This window comes from Amblyomma americanum, chromosome 1 (assembly GCF_052857255.1).
Source record: "Amblyomma americanum isolate KBUSLIRL-KWMA chromosome 1, ASM5285725v1, whole genome shotgun sequence".
In the NCBI taxonomy this organism is placed as follows: Eukaryota; Metazoa; Arthropoda; class Arachnida; order Ixodida; family Ixodidae; genus Amblyomma; species Amblyomma americanum.
In genome coordinates, this window is record NC_135497.1 from 399,408,851 (window position 1) to 399,425,782 (window position 16,932).

The 16,932-nt window shown below is 51.5% G+C and overlaps 1 protein-coding gene and 1 pseudogene across 1 annotated transcript; one reads left to right on the top strand and one right to left on the bottom strand.

The window, feature by feature from the left end:
- Positions 1 to 864: 864 nt before the first annotated feature.
- On the bottom strand, positions 865 to 16,201 carry LOC144102218 (uncharacterized). Its single transcript, XM_077635533.1, has 4 exons — positions 15,938 to 16,201; positions 3,488 to 3,640; positions 2,555 to 2,911; positions 865 to 1,308 (listed from the first exon to the last, which is right to left on the bottom strand). The coding sequence occupies exons 1-3, from the start codon at positions 16,184 to 16,186 to the stop codon at positions 2,570 to 2,572; spliced, it is 744 nt and encodes a 247-aa protein (XP_077491659.1). The 5' UTR covers positions 16,187 to 16,201; the 3' UTR covers positions 865 to 1,308; positions 2,555 to 2,569.
- On the top strand, positions 8,063 to 10,897 carry LOC144116496 (uncharacterized; annotated as a pseudogene).
- Positions 16,202 to 16,932: the final 731 nt, after the last annotated feature.

Sequence of the window (16,932 nt, forward strand, 5' to 3'; positions counted from 1 at the left end):
CCCAGGTTATAACCCTATGTGCCAACTCCAGTCACCATAAGCATTAAAAGAATAAACTAAGACATATCCGCGAATACTTTTTGATGCCGACTGTTTGAATGCCTCTACGCTCTTTCAAACTAACACGAATAGCTAAAATTCGAAAGAGGTAGCTCGCAAGGCATATTATATCATGATCACATGCGCAAATAAACTTTTTTTAATAATAACACAGGGCTGACAATTCGCAATGTTGCTGCACGACAAGCGTATATGAACACCCGCGAGCAGTTTAGGTAGCTGCGTTAATGTTCATCGTAATAACCTTCTTTATTTAAAACTCCGGCCGAGACTCTGGGTTTGAGCTCTGACATGTGTTCTTTTCTACAAGGCATAAGTCACCCGATAAAGAGGTAAGCATCAAAATGGGCGCAAATTCATCAGTCTTAACCATTCCTGCAGCGTAGCTCGCTACTCGGCGCCACCTTTTATATTTCAGGCAATATTTCATCGTTTATGGGAAGGGGGCGGGGTAATAAAGGCTAGATGTCCGATACATAGGGTAAAGCCCATATCATTCATCCATCCATCCATGCAAGAACATCACATGGCTTCGCCGACAGTTGGCCGCCCCTCATTTGTCGAACGGAGCAACAAACTGCGCAGTGAGTACGCTACTCTGTGGAATGACCGTCTGGAAGCCCTTTTATTGTTTCACGGTCGCAAAAAAGGTGGCGGCCGCAGTCCCCCGACAGAAGCGCCAACTCGGGGCTCACCGTCGGCGTTGACAGGTGCCCTTTTTCCCGTCTCTTCCCTGCGGCTCTGCTTTGCTGCCCGCGGTCACCGCAGAAAGCGCTAAGGACGCAAGCTCGTCAGGAAGCCACGCATGGACGAAAACTTATTTATCTATCTATAACGCGCCGCCCTGCTCGCCGCTGCCATGCTTCAGCGAGACAGCGACGTCATCACGGCACACCCGGCGCCGCAGGGTTGCCAGGTTCCGACCCCGAAGGTCTTGGCGCACAGGAAATTTAAGTGCCCCCGGCCTAGACCCGGCTACTCCGGGCGCGCCAGCGGAGGCAGACAGCTGGCTAGCGAAAGGACGTGAGACAGGACGACGGAAGGACAGGGGTCGTGGTGCCTGGGAAAGCTGGCGATAGTGGGCCACGCGAGGAGAGATAGGCGGCATATTTTGAGGTCTCTCGATGGCAGTGTGCGGGTTTCGAGCACTGCCATCCCATTCTCGCCCTCCTCCTCTCTGCGACCCCTGCGGTGGTGATGACGTGGCAAGCGTCGCCGTCGCCGTCGTCCGTCGCTGTGCCAGCTCGTCTGCGCAGAAGGCAAGACAAAATGGTGTCACCAGATTGCGCAACAAGACAAGGAACCGGTGAAGGTGTAGTCTGGTCCTCGTAACTGTACAAACGTTATGAGCACATATCCCTCAAATAAGCGCTCCCTGGACTGTCGCGTGCACCAGAGGCAAGTGGTCTGAACAGTAGAAAGAGAGTGTTTTGACATCTGTATGTGCACGATAGAAAAGTCTGATGGTGATGAGTTTTTATGGCGCAAGGGCAGCTTCAAGGCCAGTGAGCGCCAAGACATAAGGTATTTTTTTTTCATTCTATACAAAGTGGGGTCACACCGAAGAGAAGCCGGGCAACAGGTCATGGGAAAGTTTGTACACCCATTGTATTGCCGGTGTGTACCCGGCGGCACAGTGGACTGGACGCCGGAGTTCCCGTATACGAGGCGGATCTTATACCACTATGTACAGCGGCTGACGTGTGTGGACACACGTAAGCGTCAAATGAAACAAACGCGATAAATGAAACCGAAAATCAAAAATACAAAATATTGGTCGCCAGACAAGAATAGAGATGGCGTGCATTAAAACTTCCACGTAGCGGTATTCACACCATAGGAGTTTAACTCAGGAGCGCTAGAGTTCATTTTCGATCAGCTAAGATCTTGCAATTTTGCTATTCCCTCTGCAATGGTCGCCTCTGCGTTTCATTTGACGCTAATAGTACCTAAGTTGAACTGTGAAGCACGCTGTATTCAGACTTTCTAAATGTAGAGTGCAATTTATAGATGTCCATACATTTTTCTGGAGAGCTAGAGCGGCGCGTCGCGTTTTTAGCACTAAATCAGAGACGACTACCGTGAGCGAAAAGTTCGTGACAGCTTTCTGAGCGCGTTGTGAACGCGCTGACTTTAATCGCTAACCATTAAGAGAAAGGCCAACCCATTAAGTATGACTGACGACAGCTTACATCTGGTCTATGATAGTTCCTTAGTAACATTACCAACTTTACTCAGCGCCATAAACACGTACAGCGTGCATTTGGGAGCCGTAATGCTCCCTAAACATAAGTTCATCTCATGGTAACTGTCCAGTGCAGTGGCCTCTGAATTTCATCCACTCAACTGTCTGTCCTCATCACACGTTATATTGTCAAATATCAAATCAGGGGTTTTTCTATGAAAGAAAGGCAATGTAACGCCGCCTCCAAGAGCTTTCCGTAAGTCCTCAAACCATAGCTATGCTACCTCCTAACAAAATAGGATACAGCACCTCTGGGCTGTGGCCCTATGGCGCTGCGGACGGGGTAGCGGCGGGCTCGCCCGCTTCGCCGCCGTCCACGATGTGCTCGTCGCCGTCAGCCGTCGGTGGCGCTGGGACGTCCTTGGGCGGCGCGCCGAGCCCCATGCGCTTGATATCAGATATCTTGGCGAACACCGCCTCCTCGTATAGGTCGCGGGGCACGCCCTTGTACTGGAGCCAGTTGGCGTCCTCGAGCACGGCCAGCGCGTACGCGGCCGCCACATGCAGGCCCAAGTGCTTGCGCAGCGTGGTCGCCGCCTCGGCCAGGTTGAGCAGCTTCATGTACGGCCCGTCCGCGCCCAGCCGCTGGTACGCACACAGGAACGCCTGCGCATAGCGGACAGGGCAGGGAGAGAGGGAAGGGGTGCAATTAAAGGCGAGTCAATGATATCCCAGCTGAGATCCAGGGGTTGAAAAGACGACCGAAGGTCTGTTGCGGTAACAGATGGGGTAGCAAGGGACGGGTACATAAAACCGTGGACAGCAAATATTCAAGCGTGCATAGACGAGGGCATTTGATGGGATAAGGTAGCCATAGCAGATGCGGGACAAAGCTCAGTGCTAGTGCCGAAAGGCCTTGCTTGCATCTGTTGCCAGTGATGGTGTGTACTGCACGGTTGGAAAGCAGTGAGATCTCTCATCCTTGCGAGAGAAAAAAACCGTGGATACTGCCGTTAAATATACCTGTAGCAGATCTTGCAAGCTTGCATGCACAGGGGCGCAAAGGTTGATTGTAGCAACGTCTATTCCATTGAATCTGTTACTAAGAACTCTCAGGGAGGAACGGAGGTCACCAGGACAGATCAGTGCCCTGCCGCCCGTCACGTGCCATGCACCCAGCCAGAATTGCACACACCGCTCTTGAGCACCGCCGCCAATGGTACTGACAAAGCGGGCACGCACCTGCAGGCGACCGCGTCTGGCGCGCAGCTCGGGGATTACGTCGAGCACCCAGGAGTTGCGTCCTCCCAGGAACTCGAGGATGAGGTAAACGTGCTTCATGCCCGCGAAGCGCCAGCCCACAGACACGTACTCCTGCACCTGCTGCATCGGACCCTGCGACCGGGACCATAGGCAGGAGGGACATATCACTCAACAGAACACACCAGTTCGCCTATAGTGGTAGATCCATACAGGAACTATACTATAATTACTGTAATAAATTAAAGTATGGATCCATCCATGGATCCATATAAGATCAATACATACAGATCTCTACACCTCTAGGTGCACTTTGTAGCGCAGGCGTAACAGTACACTGCATCTGGCCGGAAAAGAAATACCAAAGAACGAATGAGAGAAAAAGCTCCCAGAAAAAGACGCCGACATGAGAAGCGCCTTTCTCGCCAGCGATGGCACGACGCGCGAGCGTCTCTTGGCTTATAGTCAATGACTGCATCATTATGGCGCACCTTTCGTCTGATGGAAATTGGCAAGCGTTCAAAAAGCCCTGCAAGTTCAGCATGTCTGTCTTCGGGACAGACGCCAAGTCAGTTCACTTCAGAGGTCGTCAGGACTTTATTTCTATCTAGCTTTCGATCAAGCACCAGCGCCGTTCATCGGTTCATCTACCTGAATACTCTTCCTTGAGAAGTGGGCTCGCCTCCGAGCAAAGATGACCTTGAAGATATGCAGAAGCAGTTCACCATGGCTAAGTTTATTACAGCTATAGATCAAATGAATGTGCGTAAAGCTCCTGGGCCGGATGGACTTACATATGAAGTTTTCAAAAATATGGAAGGTCCGGCATTGTATCCCTGAACACAATTTGGACATCTGCAGACGTCCAAACATCGTGGAAACATGCTGAAGGGGTGCCGATCCGTGTGTTGTAACGTTGTGTTGGGTTTTATGGCACATAGGCAATTGAGGCCATCATGCACCAAGCACAAGGTATTGGAAAAGTTTTTTGTTGAATATTATAGAAATGTAAAAGATAATCCCTGGTGTAGAGGCCCTCAAACGTTAATACTACCTAGTGAACACATACACAAATTTTAGAAATGGCTACTAGTGAAAGCTTTAATGAGGGCTGGGTAACCTCAGTAGCTATCCTTGGCTGGGAAAAGATATCGAGGCTCCCAGCCAATCAAAATAAAAAAGTTGGCGGTAGTTAAACTCTGTTTAAAGCTGGAATGACGCGATAGCTAAAGCTGGTCGGGTGGAACTTGCACAGTTGAATTGCAAAGTCAGTCTTTTGCCACTCCGTTTCACTGGGCGTTCCTTCTTTATCTTCGTCCCACTTGACATGGCGCATGCGCACAGCTGTTGCAGCTCGGTTTAGCCGGCGCGCCGCCAGCAGCAACAACTGCTCCGCACCAAGTGGCTGGTCACGTGACTGCTCAGCGTGGCGGCACCCGCCACGCTGAAGGGCCGAAATGCTACCGTAGCGTAGCTATCGCTAAAAAATCTCAGCCTTCTTCTGAGGCGTGAGAAAGTGGCTGAGGTGTATCAGAACTCTTACAGACCAGCGGGCAAAACATTTAGAGCCTCTTGAGATACCCCAATGCTTTAAAAAAGCTGAAAACACATGACACATCAACAATTGCATCACCTCCTAAAAGCAGTGTAGGATGAAAAGGAATGTATTCGTTATAAAATCGGGGTGCCGATATCTAAGCCCGGAAATAATCCTAGAAGATTAAGCAACCTTCGCCCTATCGATAGTTATTACGTCCACTCTACGTAAGTTCCTAAAACGGATGATAGCTACGTGGCTCTAATGGTGGCTGGAACGGTATCAATAGTACCATCCGGCTCAGATTGGCTTTCGCCGCCACTAGGCCCCTGAGGACGGACTGGACCACCTATCAAGCATGGTGGTGCTCGAAGGCAGATCTCGCAAAATCCGCACGCTTCCTACCATGTACGTTCACAAGGCGTATGACAACGTCAGCCGCTCAAGGATCTTGGCCATTCTACGTTAGTTTCATCTCCCTTTTACCCTCTTCGGGTACGCAACTTTGTGGCTTCGTTCTTGGAAGACCGTTCCATCGCTATACGCATCGGCAAGGAACGTGTTGGCCACTTCACCGTAAAAAGGGGTGTACCTCAAGGATCCGTGCTGGCCTCAATATAATTTAAAATCGCCCTGCTTACTTTGGCGTGGTAACTGGCTATTCCGGATATATTTAATTTGCTGTATGCGGATGATGTAACGGTTTGGTCAGTGCACACAGACCTTACCCGCCAAGAAGTAGGCCTTCAGAACGCTCTGGACAAGACCTCTGAGTGGTGCCACAAGATTGGCCTGGCGCTGTCGGTTGAAAAGACAAAATGTATGGCTACCACAAACCAATGGGGTAGACGGCGCCTTTTGCTCACACCTATACAGCTGTCCTTGAACAGCCAACTCCTTACTACAGCGTCGTCGATGCAGGCGCTAGGTGTCGACCTGGGAAGCTCTGTATCTGCAGCATCGTGGATTCGACCTGCCCGACAGATGACCGCCAGTAGGCTGCACCTGTTTCGCCGAATTGCCCAAAAAACAGGTGGTGCATGTTTTAATATGCTTCGAACGTTAGCCCGCTGTGTGTTGCAGCCTCGGCGCCGATTAGAAACAGCCCACAGAGATCGTGCGAGTCATCACTGGCCTTCCTCGCTTCACCCCTATTCAAACACTACGAGCGGAAGCTCAGCTGAATACCATTGATGAGCTCGTGGAGCAGCGCCGTAATGCGCGCCACCAGAGAATATCAGCAATCGCTGCGCGGCATCTGCCCTAGCAAATTACTTTGATCCCACTCAGCCGCTTCTTCACGCAACACCTTTGGAACCTCCTCCTTGGCAGCATCCCCAGGTCACCGACAACCGACCACTACGTGTCATGCGCAACACTCACCGTTCAGTGAGAGAAACAACGACTCCTCTCTCAGCAGACTCCGTAGGTGCACTTCAAGCTTATGTGGACGCAAGCACCAAAGATAACATGCTCCACACCAGTCTTCTCTGTCCAGCTCAACCCACTGCACGCCAGGCATGTTCCTACATCACAGAGGCGCCGCTTCCCTCTGTGATAGCAGAGCCCATTGCCATTTGTTACTGCTTGTCCATTTTAAAGGACCTCCTCTGTACTCCACCAAATTATATTCTCCTATATAACGACTGAACACAAGCAGTAGGGGCTCTATGGCGCGTAGCCTGTCCCCTGGGATTGTTGTCGATGAGTGCTCCATCGTGGAAACGTATCCATGCCCTGTCCGAGTTCTATGGGCTCGGCGCAGTACGCACTATCTTAGGGAAGCGGACAGTGCATCCCATCTACTGCAAGTCCCGTAGACGCTTCCTCTGCTGAAATTATCCGCTGGAGACGCTGTACTACCTGAAAAAGAATTTCTCCGCCGCTCCACGCGTGCTTTAATTCCACCGCGTGGATCCAACCTTCCCGGCGGTTTAACTCATCGTGAGGTGGTGGCGTTGTATAGAATCAGGGTGAATGCTGCGCTGACGCCTGCGGTCAAGGCCTCCTGGACATCAAAAACCCCGCTTTTGAACTGCCCCTTCTCCCCTGCTTCTGCTACAGAGGCGACGTTACATCACTTTCTGCTGACTTGCCCTGGAAAACGGGAGCCACGCAGGCGACACCACGACATTCAGGCTGACCACCCCAGCCGACCACAGGACACTCGAATCTGGCCCATGGGTCCCAATACCGGGCCTTGTTGGCACTCATAGCCGACACCGGACTGCACAAGTGCATATAACCCTCTTATGCCGAAGGGCGCATATTTGAGCAACTAAATAAAACAACTTCGACATACAAAACCTTGGCTCCCTAATTACAATGTTCCCGTGCCCGATGCCCGCGATCTCTCACCGCATACTGTAAGAAAGAGCCATTTATTACACACATGTTTCTTCTTTCCGCAAGTGTCGTTCTGTGCAGCGAGCGTGCATTTGTGCCCACACGTGTGCTTTCTATACGGGGAGCGTCTTTGGCGCCACCCACCGTTCTGCGAACGGACCGATGGTCGCCCGCTTCGTTACCAATTGGTGTGGTCGTTAGGGTCGCGGGCAATGCCCCCGCCACCCGAAGTACGAACTGGAGAGCCGCGCGGCGTCTGCTTTCAAGTGGGCCCGTGCACATGTGCGCGTGAGTGTGTGCGTGTGTGTGCGCTTCCGGTGCATTGTAAGTGCGCGGTAGCCTGCGGCGCTGGGAGGGGACACAGCGAAGAGACGGACGACAAGGAACGAGTGTGTCTCAGAGAGTGTGTGTGTGCGATGCTCGACGGTGCGGGTGCGCGAGCGGGTGCGAATTCGCGAGTAACTATTTTGGCATGTAAATAAGTTTTTGTAAATATATCCTTTTGCATTTCCTTCACATGAGTGCTTAATCGTCTCATTTCTTCAGCGCGTATTTGCTAACATTAATTTAATCTTAAGGGTCATCTCTAACATTAATCAGAAGTGGGATTGTGACTGCGCGAACCGGACTGGAGACTGCGAATTCCAGAGAGCGAACTGTAGTTAATCACGACCATGAGCGAGACACCTTCAGGAGCGACAGCGGGCACCACCGACGGTCAAGATGAAGGGAAAGTGAGCGACAGCATTTCAGTGAGCGACTTCCTGAGCGCGATGCGGGAAAAGACCGTCTGTTGGCCAGTCTGCTGGAAAGGCTCGCTCTATCAGCGTCATCAGGAGCGCCAGGCGTGGCAGCAGCAACAACAACCTATCAGGTGATGCATGACCTCAGCAAGAACATTTCTGACTTCGATGGCAGCGGCGATGCGGCGTCGGCGAAAGAGTGGCTGGGAAACCTGCAGACCACCGCTACACTGCACAGATGGCCTGAACCATTCAAGTTGGAGACTGCTAAGTGCCACCTTGTGGGACCTGCCAAGGACTGGCTGCGTTCTCGCAAAGAAGTGAGTACGTCGTGGGAAAATTTTGACTACCACTTCCGCCGCACCTTCTGCGGCCAGACACGAGCGGCAGAACGATGGAGGAAGATGCCTGCAGGAGCGCGTACAGCAGCGCAACGAAAGCACAACAGCCTACTTCCATTCAAAGGTGCGTCTTTGTCGAGAGGCCAACCTCGATTTTTTTGACACCCGGGAGCAGGTGCTGACCGGTCTCCGCTCAAGGCAGCTCTGTACTATGCTACTTGGACGCACCCACGAGGACGACGACGATCTTCTCCACGATATTATGGAATTTGAGCGTATCGACCGAGAGCGGGAGCAAAGGTTTGGCGGCACGCGTGAGAAGAGGCAATTCACGGCGGCCACCGAAAAGGTTGCAAAAACACCACCTGCGCGGAAGATTACGTACGATCGATTTGGCAAGGACAGGAGACCACCCCTGACCAACGAAAGAGGCCAGTTCAAATGCTACAACTGTGGGCGATTCGGACACATCTCCCACGATTGTCCAGAAGAAAGACATGAGATGAAATGCTTACGCTGTGGGAAGAGCGGCCACACGCAGCGTCATTGTTCGATGAGCCAAAGCAACGAGACCAACACAGTGACCGACACCGAACAGAAAATCTCACCTGGAGCGCTACTGAAGCAGGCCATGCTGAACGGGACGACGACCCTAGTCGGCATGATCGACAACGGCAGCTCTGGATGCCTCCTGCGTGCCTCTGCGGCTGCACGTTGCAGTGCGAGGCTGACGAAGGATGCCACGGCCCTCTACGGTTTCGGCAGCCAAGGCACTCCTTCAGCCAGGGCGATCGGCAAGTGCTACACAGACCTCGAGATCGACGGTGTCAAAGGCGAGAACGTTCCTTTTCTTGTAGTGCCAGACGATACTTTGACAGATGACTTGCTTGTCGGGAGAACGTACACAGAACTACCTTACGTGGCCTACGCGAGGCTGGGTGGTTGTTTGCGCTTCTGGCACAAAAGTGTATGTCCGTTCTCTTACCTGGAGCCGTTTAATGAGCCCAGACTGCGTGTGAAAGCGACTAGAGAGACCGTCATTCACTCTAACTCCATTAATTGGATAACCTTATCATCAGATTCCGATTTGTCAGGCCCTGTTTTGTTCAGTACACTTGGAAGCGAAATTCTTGTCGACATGAGAGAAGGGGAGATTAGTGTGCCGATTTTCACGAGCGGAGACAAAGACTTGCTTGTGAAAAGGGGACGGCGACTCGGGCGCGTCATGGAGGTTGACGTTGTGGAGATACCTGACAGCCAAAACCAACCTGCCCGCGTGAGCGAGAGCGATGCAACTGAGCCCAAGGTTTTCTGCGTTGCGACAGAGCGCAGACCAATCGAGGATCAGCCGCTTGAAGTAGGGCCCTCAGTAACGAAGCAGCAAAAGGCTGAACTTCTTGGCCTTCTAAATGAATATCGCGACTGCTTCGCCAACAACGTTAGCGAGCTGGGATGCACTCCTGTGCTTAAGATGGACATCACGGAGACACCTGGAAGTTCGCCTGTTGCGGTTAGGCCGTACCGAACAAATGCCGCGGAGAGAGAGACAATTCGTGAGATTGTTGGAGAGTGGAAAAGAGAGGGTATCGTAAGCGAGACGTCGTCGCCTTACGCGAGCCCAGTGATCCTAGTGCAAAAAAAGAACGGCGAGAAGCGTTTAGTCGTCGATTATCGCCGCCTGAACGCGCAGACATTGAAGGAAAAGTACCCGCTCCCTAGCATGGACGAACAGCTTGAGAAACTGTCTGGGGCGAAGCTGTACACTGTGCTGGACCTTGCTCACGGCTATCTGCAGGTGCCACTCAGAGACGAAGCAAAGAGCAAAACAGCTTTCATAACACCTGATGAGACAGGGCAGTTCGAAAGGATGACATTTGGGCTCACAAACGCTCCATCGGTGTTCCAGCGCCTGATGAATCGAGTCTTGGGGCCTTTGAGGGGCACGATTTCAATGTGCTATTTGGATGACGTGCTCATTCCGGCACGGAACTGGAACGAGTTACTCGTGCGGCTGCGCCAGGTTCTCGAGGCTTTCAAAAGGGCGAATCTAACCCTGAGACTTAGCAAGTGCGCCTTCGCTAAGGACAGCGTTGAATTTCTGGGTTTTCGCCTCAAGGAGGGAACGGTGCAGCCCGGAGAAGCTAAGGTGCAGGCAATAGAGCTTTTCCCTGTACCGAAAAACGCTCATGACGTCAGGCGGTTCTTGGGGCTGACGAGCTTCTTTCGGCGTTTCATCGCGAAATATGCTCTGATTGCCGAACCTCTCACCAGGCTCACCAAGAAAGAAGAAAAATTTGTATGGGGCTCTGAACAAGAGGAAAGTTCCCAGGAGCTCAAATCAGGGCTCATGTGTGAACCTGTGCTCCAGCTGTATGACCCGAAAGCGGAGACTGAGTTACATACCGATGCTGTGCGAAAGGCCTAGCAGCAATGCTGCTCCAAAAGAAGGGCGACAAATGGCATCTCGTCTATTGTGTTAGTAAAAAGACGACGGACGCGGAAAAGAATTACCACTCGTCTAAGCTCGCGTTAATGGCACTTGTTTGGGCAGTGGATCGCCTGAGACCGCTGCTGCTGGGAATACACGTTACAATTGTTACCGACTGCCAGGCTTTGGTTTACCTCAACGCGCAGCGAACCCAAAAGCCGCAAATCGCAAGGTGGTATGATTTGATCCAGGAGTTCGAGTTCACAATCAAGCACCGCCCGGGAACACGAATGCTCCACGTCGACTCTCTCAGCCGTGGTCCCGTTGAAGCTCCTCAAGACACGATGAACACCCTGCTAGAAGAAAGGTTCGAGGTGTGCGTGGCGTGTGACCTTGCCGAACAAGTAGTGGTTCTTCAGAGAGGCGATGAAGAGCTGCGAGAGCTTCTAACCATTCTAGAGAAACCGGAGAGCGATCGTACGAAGGAAGAGAAGGCAAGAGCGAAGGGTTACAACGTGAGGGAGGGAAGACTCGTGAGAGAGATAGAAGAGGAAGGAAACGTGAAGTTCAAATTCGTACTGCCAAAATGCATGCGAAAGGCAGTTGAGGTGCAATCGCATGATTTCATGGGACACTTCGCACTGGAAAAGACAGTTTCCAAAATCCAAGAGAGCTTTTGGTTCCCACGAATGAGGAACTACGTCCGGAAGCACATTTCGCAGTGTTTCGAATACATTTACAACAAAGTACCTGCTGGCAGACGAGAAGGTCTTTTACACCCAATTCCACCGGGCAAACGACCGTTCGAGGTGATACATATGGACCACATGGGGCCATTTGTCCTAAGCAAGAAGCGCAACCAGTACCTTCTTGTGTTCATCGACAACCTCATCAGATTTGTGAGACTGATCTCTACACGCGACACATCAACCAAGCATATGCTCCGTGCGCTAGAGGAGTTCGTTCTCGAAAGAGGTCTGCCAAGGACAGTTATTAGTGATAGAGGCAGTTGCTTCACGTCGCGCGCGTTTGCTGAATTCTGCACTGCGCGATGCATACGTTATGTGCTTAACTCGACGCGCCACCCGCAAGCAAACGGCCTTGTGGAGAGAGTAAACCGGACAGTTCTGCCCGTCATCGCAACTTCAATGAGCGACCCAAAGCAGCGCGATTGGGACGAAAAACTTTCAAAGGCAGAACGTGACATCAACAATGCCGTAAACAAGACATCAGGCAAGACACCCTTCGAAATGCTGTACGGGTACCAGCCGGAGTTCCACAGCACCGCCTTGAGAAGAATTGTCGGCAGCGACGAAGCCCAATGGGAAAACCCCGAGGAATTGCGAACACGAGTTCTACAGCGCATCATCGCCGAGCAAGAGAAAAGCAAGGCAGCGTATGATCGAAGACACTTTCCGGCACGTCTCTACGATGTCGGCGACATCGTGTTCATGACTAAGGCTCCTGAGCAGACCGGAAAACCGACGAAGGCCCAGCGTAAGTACAGAGGACCGTTAGTAGTAACCCAGGCTCTACCCTCTGATACATATCGAGTGACAGAGCTCGATCAGTGCAAGAATATTCGTTTTGCGACTACAGCTCACGTGTCACAGCTTAAGGGGTGGACGTCAACGCACCCGCAAGACCGCTTAGAAGACGACGAGTCATCCACCGAAGAGGAAGACACTGCGAGAGAAGTGGAGAGTGTCCCGCAGCCACTCAGGCGTTCGGAACGGAAACGCGCAGTGCCGAGCTGAACTATTTTTCAGGCCACATCCAATGATGCGTGCTAATAATTTTACCCACTTGTCTACTGCCCACATCCGTTCTATTCTAGTTGCATTCATACGTCTGTATATGTTTCTTGACTGTTTGCGAAGTGTTTGTGTGTTGTACAGTTTTGTTCACTTCTATTAACGAGGCCGTTAAGTTTTGTCAGAATGCCCGAGTGTAAGAAAGAGCCATTTATTACACACATGTTTCTTCTTTCCGCAAGTGTCGTTCTGTGCAGCGAGCGTGCTTTTGTGCCCACACGTGTGCTTTCTGTACGGGGAGCGTCTTTGGCGCCACCCACCGTTCTGCGAACGGACCGATGGTCGCCCGCTTCGTTACCAATTGGTGTGGTCGTTAGGGTCGCGGGCAATGCCCCCGCCACCCGAAGTACGAACTGGAGAGCCGCGCGGCGTCTGCTTTCAAGTGGGCCCGTGCACATGTGCGCGTGAGTGTGTGCGTGTGTGTGCGCTTCCGGTGCATTGTAAGTGCGCGGTAGCCTGCGGCGCTGGGAGGGGACACAGCGAAGAGACGGACGACAAGGAACGAGTGTGTCTCAGAGAGTGTGTGTGTGCGATGCTCGACGGTGCGGGTGCGCGAGCGGGTGCGAATTCGCGAGTAACTATTTTGGCATGTAAATAAGTTTTTGTAAATATATCCTTTTGCATTTCCTTCACATGAGTGCTTAATCGTCTCATTTCTTCAGCGCGTATTTGCTAACATTAATTTAATCTTAAGGGTCATCTCTAACAATACTGACAGCTCTTTCTGCCTGCTCTTAACCCAACCGCTGCGCCACACGCCGCACAGGGTGACTAAGTCCTGACATGCAACGAGAATTTAAAGATGAACGAAAGCATGGAAGTTGAACATTTCACTCCGAATGGTAACAGACGTGCTAGTAGTGCTATAAGAAAAATGAAAACTGGTTTTTGGGGAAAGGAAATGGCGCAGTATCTCATCTCGGCGTACACCTGAACCGCGTCGCAAGGGAAGGAATAAAGGAGGGACTGAGAGAAGAAAGGAATAAAGAGGTGCTGTAGTGGAGGGCTCCGGAATAATTTAGACCACCTGCGTATCTTTAACGTGCACTGGCATCGAACAGCACACGGTCGCTTTTGCGTTCCGCCTCCATCGAAACGCGGCCTCCGTGGTTGGGTTCTAACCCGGGTACTCCGGATCAGTAGCCGGGCGCCTTAACCACTGAGCCACCGCGGCGGGTCTGTAAGAAAAAATACAAAACTCGTCCAGCTCTCCTAAGAAAGAGAAGTCCTCTTGCGAAGAAATGCTCATCCCTCAGTGAGCCTTTCTCATATACTGTCCCGCCATTTTCCGGTGCGTAAGTGGAAGCATCAGCTAGGGCCAGAAAATCGATGGGCGAACTATCGAAGCCAACATATGGGCTCGTTGGTTGTACATCACATGACAGAGTGTAGAGCAGCACGGACAGGATCAAGAAAGGAGACAACAGAGGCACAGTGTTGTCTCGCTGTCCCCACTGCGCTGCTACACACAGTCATACCTAAACGGCAAGCCCAAATTGTCCCTACCTTGGTGAACAACACTTTTCGTACCTCGGGCGCAGCTATTTGTTCAAAATACCAGATAGGATACGCCATCTGCTTTACGCTCTGTCGGCTGTTGTGTACTCTGCAGGCATGTATCAACTAGGCTGCACATCACTATTTGTACCCCCGGGCCCTCCTAGTTCACAGGTCTCAGTGCTTTTTTGTTGTTTGGTTTAATGGCGCATAGCGTCTAAGGCTATCATGCGCCAAGCTCAACGTGCAGTAAAATCATTTCCTGCTGAATTTTACAAATGTGAAAAATAATCAGTGGTGTGAGGGCATAAAAATTTGATTCGTACTTGTTGGTAATGAAAACGGAAATTAACTTTAAGGCTTTCTCTAATAGCCATTTTTAAAAAAGGACAGGTAACCTCAGCAGCCATCCTTGCCCGGGGCAAGGATCTCGAGGCTCCCAACCCATAAAATAAAAAATAGCCTCAATCTGCTTCCCTTAAAAAGCTACAACCATCTGTAATACCAATAAAAGCATTACCTAAAATCATTGCTGGGTGAACCGGAATGTGTTCATTGTAGCATGGGGTAATAATAATAATTGGTTTTTGGGGAAAGGAAATGGCGCAGTATCTGTCTCATATATCGTTGGACACCTGAACCGCGCCGTAAGGAAAGGGAGAAGGGAGGGAGTGAAAGAAGAAAGGAAGAAGGAGGTGCCGTAGTGGAGGGCGCCGGAATAATTTCGACCACCTGGGGATCTTTAACGTGCACTGACGTCGCACAGCACACGGGCGCCTTAGTGTTTTTCCTCCAGAAAAACGCAGCCGCCGCGGTCGGGTTCGAACCCGGGAACTCCGGATCAGTAGTCGAGCGCCCGAACCACTGAGCGGTATACCTTTTCCTCCGTGATTCAAGTTTTGTTCATGAGAATAAGATGTGGTGTACATCTCCGCATTTTTCACAAATAGGTTGGAGGGCGCCGGAATAATTTCGACCACCTGGGGATCTTTAACATGCACTGACATCGCACAGCACACGGGCGCCTTAGTGTTTTTCCTCCAGAAAAACGCAGCCGCCGCGGTCGGGTTCGAACCCGGGAACTCCGGATCAGTAGTCGAGCGCCCGAACCACTGAGCGGTATACCTTTTCCTCCGTGATTCAAGTTTTGTTCATGAGAATAAGATGTGGTGTACATCTCCGCATTTTTCACAAATAGGTTTGTCTTTCGTTAGTAAGAAGTTGTGGGTAAGGCGTGTATGTCCAATACGGAGACGGCATAAAATTTTTTCTATGAAACGTTCCCGGTGACTACAGGCTTTCCATTCACTCAGTAAGGGCTAGAGGTTACAGTGCATCTGTTGTTACCTACTCAAGTCAAACTTTAATCGCACTCTGAAGGAAACAGGGTGGGGGGCGGGGGGGTGAAAGCCGCTTGAGTACAGCCTGGAGAAGCCTGGCCCCCTTCATGCCCTGTTCGACAGTAGGAAGGTACACGTTCGAGAGACTACAACACTGCATTTGAAGCAAAAAGTGCAGCGTAAAATCAAGAAAACGAACAACTTGCAGAACTATGTGCTTCAGTCTGAACCACTTATATAAATGGAAGGTGTTTCCTGCAAATAAAGGCACAGCATAATACAAAGTACAGAGGCGACCGAAAATCAGATGCACCATGTTGTAGCATCCAGCAGGTGTTCAGCAACTGACGACGAGCTGCGTCTGCGGCGCATATATATGCACATACCTGGAAGCGCGTCTTGAGCAGAGTGCTGCACAGCGCCGCCCTGGTGTGGGGCCACTGCTCGCCGAAGCGCGAGATGGCGTCCGCCTGCTCCTCGCTGTAGAGCGGCACGCGCGGCGGCTCCGAGACGTTCGGGAAGAACTCAAGCAGGTCGTTGACGCGGTTCTGGAACCAGTCGGTGCCCAGCTTGGAGCCCCGCCCCCGCGGCAGGTTGCAAAGCATCAGGCTCAGCAGCAGGTAGAAGTCGTCCATGGTGGCCTCGGGCGCGCCGTCTGCTCCCAGGGAGCGCAACTGGCGCCGCACGAAAGCCGAGCTCACGTGCACCTCGTCCAGCCACATGCCGTCCAAGCCGCTGGCGAGCAACACCTGGGCGTGGAAGCCAGGCTCCTCCATCATAAGCATGATTTGCCACTAGTCTCACATAACGCAATGCAATATGGCTGACCGTGCTATGCTAGCAATCACAACGCAAATGCACTGTTTTTGTTTGATCCTTCATAACTAATTTTACAATTCGTTTCAGGACAAGCGCCACACCCATGCTGTTCATCCTGCAGCCCTCGCTAAAAGAGTTTTGTTCCCCATTTTAATGCGGTAGTTTAGGAGGATCACGAAGGCAAAAACTCTACGGCGGCGCGTCTGCGTCCGTATAAAGCCTCAACTCAATTTTCAAAATTTCGTGGATATGCCACCCTAATTTCAGGGGTGGGCCAAGCCCATTTTTGGAGATGGGCCAAATCCATTTCGAGACTAGGCCAGCTTGTCTGCCACCCGTGTACGTTTACATTTAGCGCCAGTCAAATTCTACCAAGGTCGAAGGTCAAATTTCGGGTGGTCAGTGGCATATTTGAGCATGGGCCACAATGGGGACGTGCCGTACTAGTTTTCAGGAACCCACTACTCAATTTTCGTCTATTTCGGCAAAGGTTACTTCAAGGTCAACTTTGGGGTGGTTCAATCTATATTTGGGCGTGGACCAAGTTGGGGATGCGCCATAC